At 51.8% G+C, this 22449-nt stretch overlaps 1 protein-coding gene across 2 annotated transcripts in view; it reads left to right on the top strand.

Moving 5' to 3' along the window:
• Positions 1-22449, top strand: part of STARD13 (StAR related lipid transfer domain containing 13) — a 177320-nt gene that overhangs the window by 138204 nt on the left and 16667 nt on the right. For both annotated transcript variants that reach the window (XM_037057643.1, XM_037057642.1), the window contains exons 4-7: positions 6468-6531; positions 16610-18015; positions 19155-19328; positions 20406-20565. In XM_037057643.1, coding sequence (XP_036913538.1) covers positions 6468-6531; positions 16610-18015; positions 19155-19328; positions 20406-20565 — 1804 coding nt within the window. The remainder of the gene's footprint in view (positions 1-6467; positions 6532-16609; positions 18016-19154; positions 19329-20405; positions 20566-22449) is intronic.

Raw genomic sequence — 22449 nt, 5'->3', positions numbered from 1 at the left:
CTTGAGGTTGGGTAACGTAACTCCTCCTCCTTTGTTCTCTTGAAGCTGATGTTGGCTATTCTGGGCTTTTCGCCTCTCCGTGTAAACTGTAGCATCTGTGTGTTGTTTTATAACATGTTTTTTTTAAACTGGACACTTTAAACATCATAATGTGCCAACTGTCTAATCACATCCCCCTCCCCAAGGCTTCTTATTGCTGCTGTGCGTTTGGTGACTTTTCGCCACTAATCCTCTGCAGTCTGCGTCATCCGTCGTCTCTACTTGGTTACCGGTGAGCAGCAAGTGGCTGGACAGAGGTTTCCGTAAGTGCCTTGAAGCGGTGCGTTGCCCAGCCTTTTTCAAGGGGCTCTGCACACACTGGGCTGTGGCTTCACGCTCCAGCAGGACACTGGTTGTTCTGCCTTGGCATTTGCTTCCTGCTTGTGCAGATCACCAGGGTCAACAGAGGTGATCAATTAGGACTTTCTCAAGTCTCTCCCAGGCCTGCACACAGTCCTTCATATGTACTTGGCCTTCTAGATGTCTAAGGACATGTCAGAGCTTTCCCAAGTCCCCTGTGGACCTCTCATTCCCACTCCTATTCCTTTTCTTCCCCCGGCTCACGTCTTGGTCGGCCCAACCAACTGTTCCCACCACTTTAGGCAGCTGTGATGTTGAGTCTTTGCCACCAGCTGATTTTGGCAACCTCCCCCCGCCCTAGGAAGAAGCTGTTCTCAGTGCTGAGCTCAGAATCAGGTTAAACAACGACAACCCCGGTGAATAGGGGCTTTCAGGGGATTGCGACGGCTCCAATAATAATGGCAGTGCAGTAGCAATGGAGCTTCGTGGGACATGAGACCCATTCCGCCCTCTCCGGGGGCTGCTGGGCGCAGACTTGCACCGCTGCTCTGTCTGTGACTCTGTTGTTTTTCAGAACGCCTGTGGCTCCGGGACAAGGAACATGGGAACAGGGCAAAGTCTGATGCCACAAAGCGCACTGTTCTTACATAGGTTCAACTGTTTTCCAGTAGCACTTAAATTGTTACACATCTTTATTGATTTTCAGAGCTCTTAAAAAGCTTATTTTGGTACCTTGCCTTTCACCGGCTGACTTATCTTACTTAGCATGACACCCCTAGGTCCGTCCGTGCTGTCACAAATGGTAGGATTCCATTTGTTTTTACAGCTGTGTCACATGCTGTTGTCCAATATGTATGCGCCACAGCTTTTTTGCCCACTCACCTATTAGTGGCACTTTGGCTGCTTCCATGACGCTGCAATGAACATGGGGGTGCGTACATTCTTTCGAACTAGTGTTTTGGTTTCTTCGGATGTATTCCCAGAAGTGGAATCCCTGGGTCATAAAGCAGATCCATTTTTAATTCTCTGAGAACCCTCCACGCTGTTGTCCACAGTGGCTGCAGCAGTCTGCACCCCCACCAGGAGTGTGACATCTATAGAGCAGAATAAACAAACAAAACTGAAACAGACTCACAGCCACAGAGAATAGGCTGGTGGTTGGCGGAGGAGACCGAGGTTGGAGGGTTGGTTGAGAGAGATGAAGGGACTGGGCAGTACGGACTGGTAGTTACAGACAGGCGTGGGGGTGTAAAGTACAGCACAGGGAACACAGTCAGTATCATAATCACTGTGTGGGGTGCCAGGTGGGTGTTTGAAATATTGGGGAGAAAACTTTATAGAGTATATGACTGTCTAACCACTAAGGATGTACACCCGAAACTAATACAAAATAGTATTGAACATAAACTGTGATGGAAAAATAAAATGGGAAGTTTTTTTAGGCTTATTTTGACAGTATTCTTGCTGCTTTTATGGAGCAGCAGAGTTTTGGAGATCCTGACATCACCATTTCCACTCATACCACCCACTTGCATTACTATTTCTTCGGCTTTATTGAAGTATAATTCCCCTTCAAATGAAATCACCAACTCCAAGTATACAGGTGGATGAGCTTTATCAAATGCATAGTTAGGTAACTATCACCACGATCGTGATATAGACCCTTCCATTACCTCGGAAAGTCCTCTGTCGTCGTTTCGTTCTGCCTGCCCCTCTGTTTTCTGTCCCCGCAGTTGTGCCTTTTCTGAAGTTCTGTATAAACACAACCACAGCTTGTAGGCCTGCTCTTTGTGCTCTGGCTTCCTTCGCTTTGTGTGATGCCTTGGAGATTCACCCGTGTTGCCGCACAGGTCAGTGGTTGGAGTGACTTCCTATTGTCGAGTGTTTCACGGCACGGATGCACTACCACTTTCACGTCCGCGTGCCAGCTGATGGGCAGTTGGCTAATTTCCCCTGTTGTCTATTTCATAAATAACACTGCCGGGAAACTCAAGTACGAGTCTTAGGACTCTTTATTTTATCTTGTGCAAATAACTACGAGCAGAAGTGCTTGGTCAGGGGCTAAGGGTGTGTTTAATGGTAGAGGAAGTTACCAAGCCATACCCTTTTGACATTTCGGTGGTGTGGCGACCTTGCTAAAACTCAGAAGAACAAGTCTGTTAGACGCGTACGTTTTGTAAGTGATAGCCATTGCTTCCCTAAACAAACCCACGGCAGAGCGTCCCGGTGAGAACACACATACGGTCTACTGCCACACCACAGCTGGCCACACCGCCCGTCAACTCGGGCAGTGAGGTCGGCTCATGTGGAGCTGGCCAAACGGGGACTGCCAGTTACAGGCGCAAAGGCCAAGGGCCAACCACGGCTTCAGGTTAAACGGCCTTCTTCTCATGCAGTCGGTTATTATTTCCGACACTAACGAATGTGCAGTCTGTGGGCAAATTGGCAAAGGCTAAAAGTGAGGGGTGTCATCAAGTATGTTTAAGTCAATGGGCGGCAGGATAAGGAGTCAAGAAATAGAACGGGTTTTAATGGGAAGCATTGCAGGTGGTGGTAGAACCGCCTACGAGACTGTTACTGACTCCAGGTGGGAGACAAGGGACTGAATTAGGACCAAAGAAGAAGCAGACTCCAAAGATACTCCGCAGGTGTGACTGACAGGACTGGAGTAGCTCATAAGGAAGGGCCTTAAGACGGTTCTGGTTTTCCATGTGGGTGGCCTACTTGGTAATACTTGCCATCAAGATGAGACGTTTTAAGTAGGAGAAAGGCTTTCAAGAGAGTTAAGTTCAGTTTTGATGGTTGAGTCTGAGGGGCCAGCCAGACCCCACGCGTGGGTGAGACCAGTGATCAACTAGAAATGTGACCCGGGGGCTCAGGGGAGGGGTCTGGGCTAGAGACGGAGGGCGGGGCATCATTAGAGTCTAATCTGTTCACAGAGGACATGAGGCGTTTCAGCGTGCCCATGAATTCTAAAAAATAACTAAGTTAGGGGGCAGGTGCCGCCTGGCGACAGGAAGGGGGTGGTGAGAGCTGAGAGATTTTACCGCCAAAGCCGAGGAGAGGTTCAGGAACAGTGGAGAGTAGTGAGTGTCCACTGCTACAAATCTGTCTTTGCTGAAAAGAAGCTTTAGAATTTGGTGACTGAACAATCATTGGTTAAAACTGGAGACCGCCCAAAACGCCCATCAGCAAGGGAACAGGTAAGCCAGGGGTCTCTCTCTGCACCGTGGAGCACTTCTTAGCAATTAGAAGGGAGGGTTACTGCTATACTCACAACATGATCGATCTCGAAAACTTTGTTGAGTGAAAAAAATTAAAAAGCCAGAAACTGCGAGAGCGTACTGTACAATCTCATTTATATGGTGACCAGTCCATGGAGGACAGAAATCAGAAACCACATGTCCCCGGGACTGGGAGGGGATGAAGAGCGGGGGCAGGGGAGGAACTGACAGGAAAGGGGTGTTTTCTGATGTGAAGAAATAGTCTCACCTCCTTTGAGGGGAGCTGCCATTGCCAAACATACTGAGTAGAAAACCCAGAACACCAAAAAAATATCATTTGTCCAAGGTGGGAGCTAGAACACCTAAATTAGCTGGCTTCCAAATTCCCACTGATTTCCAGAGACGTTCCTTAACAGAAGCAGGTGACCACAGAGAGATCGCAACCACAGAGTTTCCAAAGCAGAAAGCCAGAAACAGGGAATGGAGAACTAGCAAGCCCAAGAAATAAAATCTGAGTGGTCGGTGGAGGAAGTCATAAACTGGACCCGTCTGCACTCTAGAATCCTAAAAAGCTCAAAAATGGGAAGTGAGGTTGAGGCTGGCTAACAAGAAGAGGGCTGTTTAAAACTGTATTCGAAGTAGATGTATTGCCCCAGTCTACAGGTAGGTGACTCTTCCCCCACCTCCAGCGCACGGCTGCATGTTTATTCCCCGGAGAGGCTGAAATGGAAGTTCTGGAGGCCAGGGAGCGGCATCAGACAGTGGAAGGGGATACTCTTTCCAAACCAAGGCCTTACGCATCAGTCTACCCACATTCGGAATATTGAAATCTCCGGGCCTTTTGTGACTCAGCTCCAGAGTTCTGGAAAATAGGCGTGAGTCTCAGAAATGTGAGAAGTGGGTTCTGGGAAATCTGATTAGCCCATGTTAAAACAAAAACCAAACCTGCAAATCCCAGCTAGAACAGGTCAGAAGGCTCTCAGAGAGACATCTCCAAGGGAATTAAATTAATAGACATCTGATATGCTTTAACACTCTTAGGGAGCTAGATAATTGGGGAAATTTGAGTTTGAATTTAGGGGTAAGTACATCAAACACTATGGAAACAATAAGTAAATTTATTACCTCCTGGGATAATGAAATTTGAGAATGAAAGAAAAAGTAACCAGAGTATGGTGATAAGTGTATGAAAAGCATTTATATGGCCATAATAAACACTGAACATAGATTTATCAAAAAATCACGAAATCGTGACATAACTATAGTTATAAGAGGTAGAGGGTGTGGTGTGTAGGAAGTGGGGGGGAATAGCTGGTAGAAAAAGTAGAGCCTCATCTTTCATAGAACAGCATGAATAGATTATGGCTTATTCGAGAAAAATCGAGAAGTAACGGTGGAAACGTGTTGTTAGAGGCAAACACCAAAAGAAACAGTGAAACGAGCCGCCCCCAAAGAGTGGTGACATGGCAGAGGACACGAAGGGTCATGTTTGACTCTTTCAACCACAGGGATTCGATAGCTTCGATTTTCAAAAAATAACCCAATAAAACAAAATTATAAAGGTGTTTGCAAAGAGAAATTGCATGACATTAAATCGCTGTGGATTGAATGACAATTGTTCTCAGCAAACTGAGTACGCTAAGGAAGAGCAGTGCGTGGAGCTGCTTGGTGGAATTAAAGGAAAGGCAGGATTTAGGAAAATCAATAGTCCCTTTGCTTTTGGTTAGTTAGGTGGCTAATTGGTTAGTCAATTGCTCAAGACAGGGAGGAGCTGAGGGAGAAGAAGGGCCGAGGGGAGGGGCCTTGGCCAAGGGGAGGAGCCTTGGCCGAGGGGAGGAGCCTTTGCCGAGGGGAGGAGGGAACACTGGCTGTGTTGGAGAACCTCAGGAAGTGCTGGGTGTTGCACTCTGACCCAAGGTGAGAGGATCAGCTCCGAAAAAAGAATAGGAACCTCTTTTTTCATGATGGAGGTAAGGATTAGTAAATGAACTTATATCAGATAGTTCCCAGTAAGCCCTAGTTTTCTCATCGGGGTGGTGGCTAAGTCATCTGTTGAGAAACTGGCACCTTTTCACAGTCTGACGTTGGGTGCCAACCGGAGGAAAAAATAAAGGGAACACAGGTAGCAATTTTGGGAACCCGGCTGAGGACGAAAATCAAAGTGCGTCTGTTAGTCCCCAGGGGCTGCCCGAACAAAAGGCCACAGACCGGGTGTCATCAACAGTACACATTCATTTTCTCAGTGTCGTGGAGGCCGGAAAACCCGAGGCTGGGGGCGGCAGGGCGTGGTGTTCTGCTCTTCCAGGCACTGTGCCTCCTCCCTGTGCGCTCACATGGTGGATGGAGAGAGAGCAGGCGAGGACAGTTCTAGTGGGTCAGGGTTCACCCTATGACCTCCCCTGACTGCAGTCACTTCTTCCTGCAAATCGGGTCGCCCTAAGGGTCAGGCCTTCAGTGTGACTTTGAGGGGACACCACTCAGTCCACAGCATGTACAGCTTGGCACTGTCATGTGAGTTCTTTCTCCGTCTGCACCCCACAGCCAAGAGCAAGGGAGAAGGCAGGTGGTGGATTGACGCAAATGTGGGACTCCCCCTGCAGACAGCAGATGGTGGCCGGGGAGGGCGTGGCTCCGTGATGGAGTCGGGGCTCAGAGGGCAGTGCAAGGAGGAGCAGGCCGAGGGCGGGCTGAGATCAGGGAAGGGCCCCATCCTCTGGGAGTGGACGCCACAGACCAAGCAGGGGCTCCCCTGCAGCCTCGACCCCGTGACTGCAGCACACGCTTGGCACCTCGCGGATGGTTCTGCACTTCCGGCTTCGCTGGCAATGAGGGAACGTTAGCAAAATGAAGAGAAAATGTAGGGTCACTAGTGGTAGCAATCATCGCATTTTTCTTTCTTTTTAGACGGCTAAATACATTGAACAAGTGTGCCTCCATGAAACTTGATGTGAACTTCCAAAGGAAAAAGGTAGGTGTGTGTGCCCTGACAGCCCTGGCCGTCCCAGCAGAAGGGGCGCACATCCAAGATGCAAAACAACACGCACCTGAGCAAAGTGACGCGGGGCGTGGCCATCTGTGCTTGGTCTCCAATGTCTCACCTCATCGTAACCAACCGTTAAGGGTTAACTAAGTCCACTATAAGCCCAGGCTGAGGTCTGTGTGACCACCTCCTTTTGCTTTAGTTTCCGTCAGAGGCTTTGCGTGAAGATGTAACATGTCTTACTTCTTTACGGCAACCTTTCAGAAGTTTTTCCAGTTGCAAATAATGCACCCCATGGTCGAGACGAGTACCCCACAGATGTTAGCGGGTGAGGGGAACGCAGGAAACAGCCTGGGTCTGTGCCAGAAGGACCTCTGCTTCGTTCCTTCCAACAACGGTTTTTTTTTAAAGTTTTATTTATCTTTAGAGGGGAAGGGAAGGAGAGAGGGAGAGAAATATCAATGTATGGTTGTCACTTGTGCATCCCTTGCCGGGAACTGGCCTGCAACCCAGGCATGTGCCCTGACTGGGAATCGAACCGCGATCCTCTGGTTCGCAGGCCCATGCTCAATCCACTGAGCTACACCAGCCAGGGCCCAACAGTGTTTTAATTCAAGTGCCCTCACAGAGCCATGTGCTCCCTGGGCGGGTTCGCCGAACACGGTCCCATTTAATCACTGCAGGAGGGATTCTCTATTTCCTAGAGAGAGAGAGACGTACACAGGTTAAGCCACTCGCCCGAGATCTTCTTCGAACCAGTGGTGGGAGCCGGGTCTCAGCCTTGGGCAGGTCTAGGGCAGGTCTGCGTCCAACCCAAGACTCCCAACCGCCCTGCCGAAAGTGCTCTCTCTCTCACTGAATCGATTCGTTTAGGAAACACGGAGTTCACACCATTCTCCACTTTTTTCTCATTTTTCATCTCTAACACATAACAAGTCAAGCCTCTGTGTGCTTTGAAGAAGCAGAGAAAACATCTTTGAGTCCAAAGAAAGTGTTCCTTATCCAGGTCTTCACAGAGAAATCATTAAACCACATGGCTTTTAAGTCACTCCTGAGTAACCTGATCTTTAAAAATAACTTCAGCCTGAATTTCTGCTCTAAAATAGCACCCAAAGGAGGGAAGGGGAAAAGAAGAAGAAGGAGTGAATGAATTTTGGTTGACCCCACCTTAAAAACAATTTGGGATTTGAGCTAGAAACCAAAGATTTAAGCGAAGGAGGTAAAATGGTGAAAAAATATGCAGAGAAATATGAAAACATGAGCGACCTGTCCAGGGCAAAGACAGGGTAAAAACATGGGGTTGAATAGAGCCCTTGAGAGGCACACAACACCCAAAGCACGGGGTCAGCTCTCACTCTGCCTGTGACACACGGTCCCCATTGATGGAACACAGCCACGTCTGCAGCGCGGCTGGCCCCCACGGCGCCCACGCAGACCTCTGGCTGTGGTGCGTGACAAAAGAAAACGCCCTGAATGAATGACATGATTTGTTTACAGCCAAGTGGGGTGATGACACTCCCACCCTATCCCCAGCCTTTCCAAACCCGCCCTTGAGGCGACCTTGAGTAACCTTTGTTAGCCCATTGAGGCCACCTTCACAAAGCCCCTCCAGAAATCTGTCACTCGGTGCTCTGACCTTTGTGGTTTTCCCCTCGTGCTGGGCTGGGTGGCACACTCCTTCCTCCCCTGCTTAGCGGGAGGCCTCACCCACGCATGCACTCAAGTAGAACAGGGTAAACTGGGGAGTCAGAGCCGGAATTTTCAAATGAAGAATTCCAACATGTGGCCTTCACCGGCTCGTGTGCTCAGGGGTGACCAGCCACTGGGGCTGTGGTGGTCTCAGCTCCTGCGTGGTGGCCCCTTACACACATCATAGGTGGGTCCTTCCTTTTACTGCAAAAAAATTTTTTCAAAATACTGGTAGGAATAGGCCAGATGACCAAAAATAGAAAGTGAGACTTCAGGCCTGAGCACCATGTGAAGTTTCAACCCACTTCGGGGTTTGTTTCTTTGGAGGGAAACTAAGCAGTGGTTCCCCCAGTGACGTCCCCATGTTAAACAACCCGAAAAATAAAAACACAGTCCTCATCTCTAACCTGCGCAGGCCCAGGTGTGCAGAACGACTTTCTGCGGAGCGTCCCCCCATATGGCCTGTCTGGGACCCTATTCGCCTTCTCCCTTTGGGGCAGCTGGGGCAAGGAAGGCTCTGTGTGCTTGCTTGGCGTTTTCTGTGGGGCACAAACACTCACATGCACCTGCTGTGTGCCAGCCATGGCCCCTGTCCCTGATCCCAGGTGACAGGTGCAGAAATTAAAGGGCAAGAAGGCAGCAACTTGCCCAAAGCCACGCACCATTAGCAGAGGCAGGATTTGAACCCCTGTCTGCTTGTCCAAGATATTCAGAAACCTGCTGGAGCCCAAGTGAGTGGTCCTTGGCCAGAGACCTGGACATGTTGCCTCCGCAAAATACAGTTGGTTTTAGGAGAGGGTCGTTTCTTGCCATCTGTACTCAGGTCCACGAGTGATGTGATGTCTTCAGGGACGTTCACCTCTGGGTGTCTCGCAGGGAACAGGTCTCAAATTTTACCACTCCACTTGCGTTTTCCCCGCATGCGATTGTGTCTGAAGAGTTTGATGGGTCGGCCCAGGCACAGAAAGTGGCCTAGACAAGGAGCGTGATGCCTCACTCGTGCTTCCCTGCATTGAACGCCACTTGGGAAGTGTGGGGAAGAGGAATCAGAGCTGCCTGCACATGAGAGCCTCTCCTTGCATAAGGGCGTTGTAGTCTCTCGAAGACTCGGGGTTCCCTTCTCGTCTCTGGGAGGGTTCGGGGGAGACTTGTGGTCTCCAGCTGGGCCACAAACCTCCCTGAACAACTTGTCCAGCCCACCCAGGGGCCCTTCCGGGGCCTTGGGACACCACAGGGCCCCAGCCTGCAGCTCCATTCTCTCGAATGGAGGAGAACGAACGTCTAAATGTCCTAGTGGACATTGTGGTCAGCGCCACTGGAAACTGTGGGTTGTATGAGCTCCTTCCCAGTAGGAAAGTGTGGCCACATTCCACTTCACAAAATTTTTTTTTAAACCTCCCCTTTGCCATGTCTGGTTGGCCATCATCTCTGAGGAATATATCATTTCACTAAGAACGTTCTCATCTTCTATAAAACAATAAACATCCAAGCTCCTCCTAAATGAAAAGCAAGGCACATGCAAATGCCACCCGTTCTCTGAAAAGTGTTTCTTCTTCATGATAACCCACAAAATCTCCATGTGCTGTGTGACAACATTAACCCTAACCCAGTTATGGTTCATGTTTCCACGGCATGACGTCTGGTCCGAGGTCATGCCAGAGACCGGAGGCTCCAAGGGGCTGTGTGGCCCGAGTGAGACCGGAGCAGGGCACACATGCACCCAGAACTCTTCCTTAAGATTTCCTATGAGAGGAAGTGGCTTCTGAAGAAGTTTGTAGCTAAAATCATAGTTTCCATAAAGCTCTCCGACCTCATGGCCAAGGTGAACAGCACACAGAACCCATGGCTAATGGGCACCCCTCAGTTGCTCCTCCTGGCCAGTACTGTCAGCATCGCCATCGCCATCCCCACACTGCGCTGCACCCCCAGGACCTCCCGGCACCTAGGACACCTCCCGGCCACTCCCCAGCAGAGGCAAGTGAGAGACAAGCTGCACTTACTCCCGCATCTGTGTGGCTGGAGAGTTACCGTCTGCAACGGAAGGACACTGTGTGTGGGTCTCCTAAACCACCAGGCTCTCTGAGTTGGACCACCTTCCATCATCACTCTGAGCCTCCCACTCACTGCAGGTCGACTTCGTAGGGCGCCCCTCATAGGGCGGTGCAGCCCGTGCTTGAAGCATCTAGACAGGACGCGCTCGCTGCGCGGCAAGGCCATGTGTCATTCTGATGACCCTGGGTCTTCCGCAGAGTAAGCCGAAAGCTGATTCAGTGCCAACTTGCCCTTCTGATCCCAGCGCTTTCATCTAGGGAAGCACAGCTCCCTGATTTCCCCTCCCGCTCCGTCCTCTGGACCAAGGCCAGCCCACCTGGGCCCCTGTCTTTGTGCAGAACTCCGCATTGCGATGGAGTCACCCCCAGGGTGCCAGCTACAACGGCAAAGCCAAATAGCCCCCCCGCCATAGTCACTATCTGACCCTTAACAGGAAGTTCCCTGACTCCTGCTCGGTCCAGCGTGAGCTTTCTCGGACGGCCTGTGGGGGTGCTGTTTCTGCTTTGCTGTGCTTTGTTTTGCACTCCCAGTGTGCTTCCGACCAAGGCACTTCCATAAAATCCAACATGAATGACTTCGAAACAGGAAGTGAGACAAAGGGAGTTACAGAACATACAAGCCCAGTGTCTTCTTAGACTCGGTGGACACAAAATGACATTCCAGTATGTACAATCAAAACAAACAGTGAGAAAAAGAAAAGGATTACAGAGTTCAAGACTTAAGTGTACATAGGGCAATTAATGTGAAGAATTCTGATTGTACTTCCAACTCTGTGGTTGTTCAGCTCTCATAACGAAACAAAGGGTTTATTTTGAGATAGCGATTCGCTGTGTTAAATGCCTGCACTCAGACTTCAGCCAAACGCCTTGACTATGAGTATCCATGACCTTGAGTTTCTTGTTTATCATCTAGTTTAGGTTGGATTGGCAACACTACTCACAGAAAGAAATGTATGTCTAAAATGTTTTTTATTCTTTGTTTTAATGTTAATCATTATAAAGAAACCAGTGTCACCAGTCACGTGTTGACTGGGATCACAAAAGAGGTTTGGAAGTAAATTTCGAAAAGCCTCAGGCACTCCTCTTTACCTTTTTTCAAAATGAAATGTGTTGCTGTGTTTTCAAAATTCATCGTTAAGCCTCCCTGACTAGCCAGTTCCAACAGTTCTCTTTCCATAAAACGACAAATCCTGTGCCTTGCACCCCTGAGTTATGGTAGGTCAATTCGTCTTGAAATGTACATGCTTTAATGTGGACCTACTATGCACAACACCCAAAATGGGCTCTGCCCTGCTCAGTGACACTAGTCCGCTGATCATGACCTTGGAGAACACGGCCTGGCCAGATGGTAGCAGACCTTGTAACACCGATTCTCAATGTCTGTACGTATCGAAGACTGGTAAGCCTGGGCACTGACAGGCCCTTGATCGCACTTTGAGTGACATCACTCCAAAGTTCGTCATTTCTAAGCCAAAACTATTAGTTCTTTCCATCACCCTTCACAGGAGGTCGTGGTCCTCCGATGCTCGGCCGTTCCCTAGAAATACACCCTTTCCCTCGTGCCCCTTCAAAGGTGGCACTTAGAACAAGAGCTTGCTGCTCCTGACATGCGTGAGCTGCAGGGGACACGGTGGGCTGAGTCTCTGGAGTCTAGAGACCCATGCGTTCTAAAGTTGGGGACCAGCTTTGGGGGCCACGGGACATGACTCACTCACATAAACATAAATCCGCTCCAGTGCTCAAAACTGCACGTAGTAACTGCCGTCCAACCAAGTCCGGCCACCCTGCACGCCCTCGACTTGACTTTTAAAGGTGGGGTCTTTCTATTTGACTTTATACCATGAAAGGTCATCTGCTTAACAGGCCACCCTTCCATGCTGTTAGGATGGTTAGCCAGCCCCGTATCCCCGGTCTCAGACAGGGAGAACGGCTTCTATCCTGCCCTTTAAGGCTCATGCGGCATTTTCATATCTCATCTCATTTGGCTCTGGTGACACACCGCGCTGCGAGTGCATGATGACACACTATTTCACAGCTGAAAACACGGAGTCTCAAAAGGAGTGCCTTGCTCGAGACCACTCGGTGAAGCCCCCTGGGCCATCTTCACGCTGTGAAACCACGAGTTCTCCGGCTCCTCCCAGTTACTTTTCAAATGGACAGAACTTTGAGGCACCGCCCGGTGACCCCTCCTTCGCCGTCTCCTGCTCCTGCTTTGCAGTCTCCTGCTCACACTCTTGGTGGATTCGCTTGACCAGTGACTAGCAAGGCTCTGTAGCGCCCAGCACAATCAGCCGTGTCGGGCACAGCCGTGTCAAGAGAGCCTGCGGTAGCTTGTCCCTCGGGCGGACCATGTCCATAGTATACATTTGCATGGTCCACCACACGATTAAGTTGGTTCAGTGTTTCTTCTTCTCATAAACACATCTGTCTCCTATCATTCCTAAATAATCAAAGTATTTGTTTTTAGCCTGAAAAAAAAGTATTGCATGGATGAAATCTGATCCCCTCTTAACCAATAAATACACTTCCACAGTTATGGCTGGGGATTCTGCCGTGTGCCTGCTGGTCTCCTTGGCCCTGAGCGTATAAAGGTGATAGTCTAGTGCAGTGTGTTTTTCCTACTGTGGACCATGGCCCAGTCATGGGTTGTTAAATAAATGCGATGGGTCACAAACAACATTTTTCTAAAAAGGAAACAGGCTGAATTAGATTATCAAATATTAGAGTACAACTCAGTGAAATAAGTCAAAGACAGATAATACCACATGATTTCACTTCTATGTGGAATTTAAACAAAACAAACAAATAAAATAGAAACAGACTCAAAGATGTGGAGAACAAACTGTTGCTAGACAGGAGTAGAATAAGAAATCCAAACTTCCAGCTAGAAATAAGCCGGTCATGGGAAAGCAATGCATAGCGCGGGGAAAGAAGTCAACAACGAACAGCATCGTAACTGTGCATGGCGACAGGGGGTTACTGAGCTTATGGTGATCGGACTGCAAAGTGTGTAAATTCTGAATCACTGTGTTGTACACTTGAAACTGATACAATATTGTCTGTCAACTATACTGTAACCAAATTGTCAGAGTATAAGCAAGGACAATTCTAGCAATAACTGTTTCTGTAGTACACTTTCTATGTGCGCCTTGAGACGTGGTGGGAAATGTATTTCCTGTTGCATTCCACCCTCCGTAGTTTGAAAGATCCTGTAGTTGAGGAAAACAAAGACAGAGTCATGGGACTGCCCTCAGGGACATACATACTCTGATGAAGAAGAAGGTGCTAAAGGAGAATGAGTTTCTTTCCCCATTTGCTTTGGTTTTGTTATTATTGGTTTGCGTTTTTGTTTGTTTGGGTTCAAACAATTTCAATACTGACAAAAGTTTCTTGGCCGGTTTGCCCTTTTCCCCAGCGGCTCACCACTTTTCACGGGCCTGTGTCGGGTTGTGAACCTTCCTGCTGCCCAGAGCTCTGCTAGTAAGCTCTCAGAGCCTGGCGGACGGGGCGGGTGCCCGTTCCCAGTCCTGGGTGCCCAGCTCGGCCTCTCTTCTCAACCCAAATACAGGCGTCCTTATCCGACCAGCATGTGCTTTCCCAGCGTCAGTCACCGAGCTGGGGCCAGCTTGAGGGAGCCCACGCTACATATTGTGGTTTCTATTTTAAAATATATATAATTTCTTTAAAAGCATGTTCTTCTCTTGCTTTCCCAAAAACTATTTGCTAAAAGGGCTTTTTCGGGAAGCCCATCTAATATGAACTTCCCCTCACGAGTTTCCGGATACGTGGTATGAAAACCCAGAACGCGAACTCGCACCTACCGCGGTGCTGCCTGATGCGAGGTGGCCGCGGATGTCGGTGGTTCTGTGCCAATCGGAGGGCAAAGGGTGGCAGAAAATGCTGCAAAGAAGGCATAGTTTTGAGTCATCATCCTAGAGTCTGCCTTTTTTCCCACGTGTACAACGTTTTAAACTCCTTTGCCAAAGCCTTAAACAACTTTTTTATTTTAAACTCACAGCTAATTTTTCCACTGAGACCCCAGAGCTGCGGAATTCTTTGCCGGTACCTTGCTTTTGCACTTGCGTCCACCTCATACCTGAATGTCCGAATTTGTCACTGAATCCAGCCCAAATTAATCGAGATTTTCAAGCAATAAATTAAGAATGGGGAATTCTCAAGTTTTATGGGCTGGGCTACTCTTCGCTTTTCCTTGAACGTAGAATTAAGTGCAAAGTTAGGGAGGGTCGGGGTGGGCGTTGGCTGTGTCCACAGACAGGCAGGTCCCTGTTGGACAGGCGGTCGGCAAGCAGCAGCACACACGCTGGAAAACAACAAGTGAACAAACACTCCTCGGTGAGCGACCACGGAGCGCCCGCCCTGTGGCAGCCCCTCGGCACCCCGGGGGCAGGCCCTGCTTCCAGTCCAACTTCACAGGTGACAGACATCTCAGAAACAGTAGCCACCTCGGTACAATCACAAAAGCTCTTAGCTGACACCCCTAGCCCTTGCGTCTCAGAACCAGATGATGGAATGAAATAAAATAAATTCAATGAACGAAAGTGCACTGAGCAGTGAGGGAGTCTGGGGTTGGCTTTGGGGGGAAGCACACACAGAACCCCGGCCCCGCTCTCGGAGCTCCCCTGGAGTGGCTGAGAATGGTGTATGTGACCGGGCTTGGGCCATCCTCAGAGCAAATGCTGAATACAGGTCTCGTCCAAATGCCGCAGGAGCCCAGAGGACAGTGTCGTCATTGTCTGGGGCAGTCAGCGAAGGACCTTCTCGGCAGTGGGCCACATACTATCCTTCGACGCTCAAAACCACGAACAGAGCTGGGTGTTGGGGGCCAGAGTGGATGGGAATTGGGAAGAACGACTGAAATGATGTCGTCCCGGGGGAGGGGAGTTGGGGCCACACTGTGGACTGTCAGGAGGGCCATGGGACCATGAAGGCTCCTGAGCTGGGACATTACATGGTCATGTTCGATGGCACCGTGGGAAGCCGCTCTGACGGGAAGGCACTGGAGGTTCTGACTGTGGCAGACCCAGAGAGAGGTGCTGAGGGCTGAATGCAAATGAGGGAACAGATTTGCAGATCCTCGGAGCTGGGCCCTGATAATATGCACAGTTGAGGAGGAGGAAGGAACTGATGATTCATCTTGGAAGGAAGTTACTATTTAGGTGCTTTAGGCCAAGGTCTGGAATGGGCTGGAGGGGTTTGCAAAGATAAAGGAGGCCACCTCTGGCCTCGGGGAGCCAGCCTCTCATCCTTCAGGGGCTGAGAATTCAGACCGAGCCCAGACGGGTGAGATGGGTGAGGAGCAGAGCGTGAGACGGCACAGCGGTGGGGACAGGGCAGCCTGGAGAGGCGTGTCCTGCCAGAGGCCCTCAGATTCAGAACTGCCCGGAAAGGGGAAGGCCGGCCCAGCGGGACCCTCCTCGACCAGTGATCTCGGGATTCCGCTATAGGAATCGCATAGGGAGTCCTGCCCTGCATTTACACAGGGAAAATAAGGAGCCTTCGCTTCGAGAAGCAGGGACCTGGAGGTTCAGAAGAGGGAAGCTGGAAATGGGAATCCGGGGCTCCGGGAGGCAGTTTCAGGAAAAAAAATAAGTGCCTTTTATGGTGGGATTAAGTTTCTGTGTGAAAACGAGACTGCAGATGTTTCAGATTTAGACTGTCTAGTCAGACGGTAATTACACCTTCTTGGTAATCAGTCAAGGAAAGCTCCTTAGGACGGCAGCAGGACACAGAAACTATGATGATCGACAGGAAGGGAGCTTGGCAGGTTGGGGAGAGATCCTCCAGCCACCAGCGGGGAGCAGGCGGGCGGGACAGTGCGGGGTGGTGGGAGGAGCCAGTGACGGCGCCCCCCAAACCCNAAGAGGGAAGCTGGAAATGGGAATCCGGGGCTCCGGGAGGCAGTTTCAGGAAAAAAAATAAGTGCCTTTTATGGCGGGATTAAGTTTCTGTGTGAAAACGAGACTGCAGATGTTTCAGATTTAGACTGTCTAGTCAGACGGTAATTACACCTTCTTGGTAATCAGTCAAGGAAAGCTCCTTAAGACGGCAGCAGGACACAGAAACTATGATGATGGACAGGAAGGGAGCTTGGCAGGTTGGGGAGAGATCCTCCAGCCACCAGCGGGGAGCAGGCGGGCAGGACAGTGCGGGGTGGTGGGAGGAGCCAGTGACGGCGCCCCCCAAACCCCCTAGGGTGCGTATGAAATGGAGGGAAGGGAGGGGGGTGGGACAGCCATGCCCCTGCCCACAAATGTCCCGTGTCTTCCGTATCACCGCCAATGTGCGCTGTCCTTGATGTCTTCCAGGGTGACGATTCGGATGAGGAAGACCTCTGTATCAGCAACAAATGGACCTTCCAGAGAACCAGCAGGCGCTGGTCTCGGGTGGACGACCCGCACACTCTGTTTCCAGGGGGAGACCGCAGTGGGTCCTCGGGGGACATGAGGATGCGAAACACCACCAGCAGTGAGAGCGTCCTCACGGACCTGAGTGAGCCCGAGGTCTGCTCCGTCCACAGCGAGAGCAGTGGGGGCAGCGAGGGCCGCGGCCCGCCCAGCAGCCAGGGCGCCGGCCGGGAGGCCTTCCCCTGCGCTGGCCAGTGCTGCTCCGAGGGCCCAGCCATGCTGGATGCCGCAGTCATCAGCCCCAGCCTCCCGCAGCCCCCCAAAGACATACCCAGCTACCCCTTCCACGCGAAGAATGGGAAACCCGGCCGGACGAGGGCCAAGTCATTTCTGAAACGTGTGGAGACGCTCCGAGGGAAAGGAGCCCAGGGGAGGCACAAGGGGTCAGGGCGGACGGGGGGCTTGGTGATCAGTGGGCCCGTGCTGCAGCAGGAGCCCGAGTCCTTCAAGGCCATGCAGTGTGTCCAGATACCAAACGGGGACCTCCAGAGCCCAGCCCTGGCCGGCTGGCCCGGAGGGGGCCCAGGCTCCAGCCCACGGAGCAGGGAGAGCAGCCCCTCCGAGCAGGGCAGCAGCGGTGGGCTGAGTGCGCCCAGCCTGAAGGAGCGCAAGTGCCAGGAGGCGCACAAGCGCGGGGGCATGTACTTGGAGGACCTGGACGTGCTGGCTGGCACCGCGCTGCTGCGGGGCGCCGCGGACCAGAACCACACGCACGAGTTCCATTCCCAGGAGAACTTGGTCGTTCACATCCCGAAGGATCACAAACCGGGCACGTTCCCGAAGGCGCTGTCCATCGAGAGCCTCTCGCCCACGGACAACAGCAGTGGGGTGAACTGGAGGACTGGCAGCATCTCCCTGGGCGGGCAGCAGGGCCCGGAGGCCCGGGAGCCAGGGCTCATGGCCTCCTGCCACAGGGCCAGCCGCGTCAGTATCTATGACAACGTCCCCGGCTCCCATTTGTACGCCAGCACAGGAGACCTGCTGGACCTGGGGAGAGAGGACCTCTTCCCTCACTTGGACGACATCCTGCTGCAGGTCAACGGGCTGCAAGAGGTGGTGGATGACTGGTCCAAGGATGTGCTGCCTGAACTGCACGGGAGGGGGGCCGTGCTGGGAAAGCCGGGCCTATGCCCCTTCCCGCCGCCTCACCAGATCGCCCTGGACTTCGAAGGCAGCTCGGTCTCCGAGGGCCAGACGACACCCAGCGATGCGGAGAGGGACGGCACTTCTCTGAACGGGTCGGAGGCCCCTGGGGCCCGGGAGAGGAGGGATTCTGGGGTCGGGGCCTCTCTGACCAGGCCCAACAGGTTGGTGGCATGATGTCATGAAATGATTCCTAATCCACTTCGTAACAATCATGGGCTGTGCAGGTATTCACCACACGTGCATAGAGCCCGTGCTAAATGCCGGACACGGCTGGGAGTGATCTGTGCAGGCAGGAATCCTTGGGTCGGAAATGTGCCTTCTGTCCAGTTAAGCGGTGATCGAATCTATGTCGCCTCACATCTCTGTCTCGAGTGTTTGCCCTCCGGGTCCTCATGTGCGAAGGCCTGTGCTTGGCACATGGGTGGTCGCTGATGACAGGCACCCGGTGCCAGCACCCAAGTGCTTCCGGTGACCTTTACCGGTTCCACCCCACAGGTTACACAGATTTAATGTAATTGTAAGAGAAAATTCTGAGGTCTAAAGTGGGTGCTTTGTACATTTATTTTGCCTTTAAAACGCTGACTGCAAACTGCTGTACAGAGACTGTTGCCGAAGCACCCTAGGAAGTGGCCCTGGATGGGCGTCACTGGTAGAAAGTAGTGACGTTGTGCACCTCTCGGGGATGCCCTGGCATCTCTGGGGACTCCCAGATGTGTCACCACCTGGGGATGCCACTTCTGTGCTCCCTCTCATCAGTGAACGAGAGTTCTGATGCAGAGACAGGGTGGGGACATGAAAATGCAGGGTCCGGCACAAACAGCGCCCCTGGTGTGTGAGCTGGTAAATCAGTACCAACTCCCCTGTTACAAAGCCCTGCCAGCCACACTGAAGGGCCCTGTATTTTCACGAACCCCACCAGTCACTTCTGCTGGGCCAGCTATTCTGGGCTTCCCTAACCCTTATGTATCTCCTTCTCTCTCTCTCTCTCATACACACACACACACACACACACACACACACACACACTTTCAGCACTTTGGGAACACATTAGCAATGCGAAGAAAATGTATTACATACCTTATTTAAACCTCCTAATGCCACAGAGAACAACTTCTCTTCCTGATGTGTCAGGCTTGGAGAAAGCCATTTCTTGGGTGTCTTCTATACATCTCTGTCTCCCGTCCCCTTTGCTTGGCGACTTTCTTGCCCCAAAAGCTCTCCCGATTAGCCACTTGACAATCAGTACGGTCCTGGGTGTCGGAGGACACGTCCCCACAGCGACGTCTTCTCCCCGGCACAGGCGACTCCAGTGGGACAGTTTCCAGCTCTCGCACCGGCCGCAGCCCTCCACGGCCTCGCCGCACATCAGCCACCTGAGCGCCGGGCAGCTGAGCCTGCTACAGCGCGTGTCCCTGCTGCGCCTGACGGCCATCATGGAGAAGCACTCCATGTCCAGCAGGCACGGCTGGACCTGGTGCGTAGCGCCCTCCCTGGGGCGGGGGCGGGGCCGCCCGGGTGCTACAGCTAAGCACGCAATGGCGGAAGCTTTGGGGTTTGCTGGATGACTTCTGAAGCCCCCCTCCATGTGGCCTTCCCTGCCTGACCTCCTGAATGTGACACCCCCACAAGCTCTGCCTCGAGGTCTGCCTCAGCTGGACCGATGTCACCTGCAGACACAGGGCTTGTGCGCAGCTCCCTGCTGGGGTCCAGGGAGGGTGGTCCAACTCCAAGGAGGACAAAAGACAAGGGGAAGGGTGATTAACGGGGAACAGAACAATGAGAAAGAAACTTGCCGTACAGTCATTCAGGCAGTTTCTTCCAGGAAAACGTCTGTCCTTTGCACCTTCGGGCCCGGGCAGAGCTCAACACAGAAAAAGCATGTCATTCTTCACGGTCACATCTGCTTTGATTCCCTGGCCAGTCAAAGCAAGAGTAGGCGGGAAACGCTTCCCAACGGGGAATGGACCGAATGGGCGTTGGAGCTTGGATGTGGGCCCACTTTAGACGATCTGGCGGGTTTGAAAACAGATAAAATGCGTCCCTGACTCTCCTGCGGTGTCTATTACATACATAGAAGAATTGGCAGTGCTTCTATGAGACTAATTTAGAAAGTTGTGCTAACATTTCCTTCCAAAAGTGCAATGGGTTGTAGAAAAATCGCAGCCAAGAAATGCTTTGTATCTTTTCTGCCCTCGAGTCTCCCCAGACCAACCAAGTTACTTCTTCTTCCTCCTGTAATTTTTAAATGTGTTTCATTTGGTCTTGTTGGGACTTTTAAGTGCCTATGCCTTGAGAGGTGTGTCAGTGACGATTAAATTAGAACATTGAACCCTTGACTTGGGTCCCAAGCCCATCGGCTGACTCAACTCCTGCTGTGTAATAGGTCGAGTTCTGAACAGGCCAGGGCCTCGTAGTCCTTCCTCGTCCTGGGATTAATTAAGGGAGAAACGGTGAATCTCCCCGGCCTGTCCGGTATTGCAACCAAAGCTTCTCCCCATCTGCGTGCCTCCCCAACCCCCAGGCTTGATGACCTGTTGTCTGTGAATTCTAGGTCAGTCCCAAAGTTCATGAAGAGGATGAAAGTGCCGGATTACAAAGACAGGACTGTCTTTGGCGTCCCCCTGATCGTCCACGTGCAGCGAACGGGGCAGCCACTGCCGCAGAGCATCCAGCAAGCGCTGAGGTATCTGCGCAGCAACTGTCTGGACCAGGTACGGGCGGAACCCCGAAGGCAGGCTCGGCGTTAGGGAAGGGCGGCCGGAGTCCGGGCCCTCCGGGGTCTCGCAAGGCAGGCTCCTCCCAAAGGGGAAGGCCCTGGAGCCCCTGTTCTTCAGGGTTTCGTCGGGCCGGGCCTTGCCCTTGTCAGGCTGTAGGAGGGCATTTCCTCCTGGGCACCTGGAATGATGCCCCAGGGTGACTGCACCGCGTTCCCGTGACCGTTTCACAGCCGTAATGCCTGCTTCCCAATCCCTGGACACGGTGCGCTGCGTTTCCTTCTCAACTGTTGTCTCCACGCGGTCATTGACTTCACTGCGTTCCTTTTAGCCCCGGTTCATTTTCTTTTTAAAGAGTTGGTTTTTATCTGTCCCTGTATTAACTCTATTATTTTTGAAGCAGCACCATGACCAAGAAAAGGTAACGCAAAGACAAGTTTATTTGCTACTTTTTTAAGTGTGCGAGTAAACTGTGAAAACCACATCAGCTAAATCCCATACCCCTGCGTCTTGCAGAGTCGATGAAAAGGCTCAAGCGACACGAAATGTTTGGAGGTCGTTTTCTGTCTCCAGGACTGTTTGGGGACCACCACGACGGTGGACTGTGGCTGGGCCCGGTGCACTCCACCCTGTGGCTTACAGGCCAAGCCTTTGCTCCTCCCAGTCAACACCTGTTAGCTTCTCAGACATTTTTTTCCAAAACAAGAGTCATGTTGCCACTTGATAAATTGCGGCCTTGAGCAGTTCACTGTACTCTTTTTCCCCCTCTAATATTTTATTTATTTATTTTTAGAGGGGGGGAAGGAGAGGAGAAAGAGTGGGAGAGAAATATCAATGTGTGGTTTCCTCTCATGTGTCCCCTACTGGGGACCCAGCCTGCAACCCAGGCTTGTGCCCTGACTGGGAATCGAACTGGCGACCCCTTGTTTCACGGGCCCGTGTTCAATCCACGGAGCTACGCCAGCCAGGGCTATTCACTGTACTCTTTAATTCCTGGGAAGAACCCTAAGGTGATTCGCAGGTTTTATGGATTTCCCCTTGACCTTGAGCTCAGTGGACAGGACTGAGCCGAGCTGCCAGACCTCAAAGATGCTAGCTGCTGCCGCTCACATCAGCCGGGACCCTGAGCTCGCGTGTAGAATGAGCGCGTCCTCTGGAGGAATCAGAGATGAGTTTCCAGGAGGCGGGGGAGGAGTGACTTCTCCGTGGGTTGCCAGAGAAGGGACAAGGACCCGCGTTTCCACATTTATCAGGTGGCCTCGTGGAGAACGGGAGCCACGGCTGTCTCTGCTGTGGTGGGGACGGCTGTTGCTTCCGAGAAAGAAGGGTGGCAGACCGCTTGTCCAGGACCGGGCACTCACCTTTGGCAGCGCCCCAGCGTGGACGTGTAACAAACATCCCGACAGGGCAAACCACTGAGTCTGCTTGCCTGACCTTTTTATTTTGCCTTTTTAACTTTTACAGCTTTTAACCCAAAGCACACGCTCATCAAAAGTAGGTGGCCTGTGGGTAGTTTCCCGAAGGATCTCCCCAGAGAGGTGGGCACGGGTGAGTTTCGGGGAGGCCCACGCACTGTCCACTCACGGTCCTGAAAGTGTCGCCCTGTGCCCAGTGGCTGAGGACTTTGTGGTCTTGCTGGTACTTCTGGTGGTTTGTGAGGACACGGTCAAGGGTGTGCTTTGTGGAGGGAGAAGCTTGCCAAGCGCCTTAATTTTTATAAGGACACATTGAGACTCATCCTCCCTCCTGGCTGCTGCTCTCAGAGCCTTTGGCTCAGCATTTTACCGAGCGCAGAAAATACTCTGTTCCGTACATTCTAATGAATGGTCAGCTAATGCTCCTCGGCCGAAGCGCTCTCAGGGAAAACAGTGCTTGTTCGGG

The sequence above is a fragment of the Sturnira hondurensis genome, unplaced genomic scaffold, assembly GCF_014824575.4.
Source record: "Sturnira hondurensis isolate 20B ecotype Veracruz unplaced genomic scaffold, ASM1482457v3 Scaffold0009719, whole genome shotgun sequence".
Lineage (NCBI taxonomy): Eukaryota > Metazoa > Chordata > Mammalia > Chiroptera > Phyllostomidae > Sturnira > Sturnira hondurensis.
The sequence above is the reverse complement of the archived record's forward strand: the minus strand, read 5'-3'. Positions and strand labels throughout refer to the sequence as shown.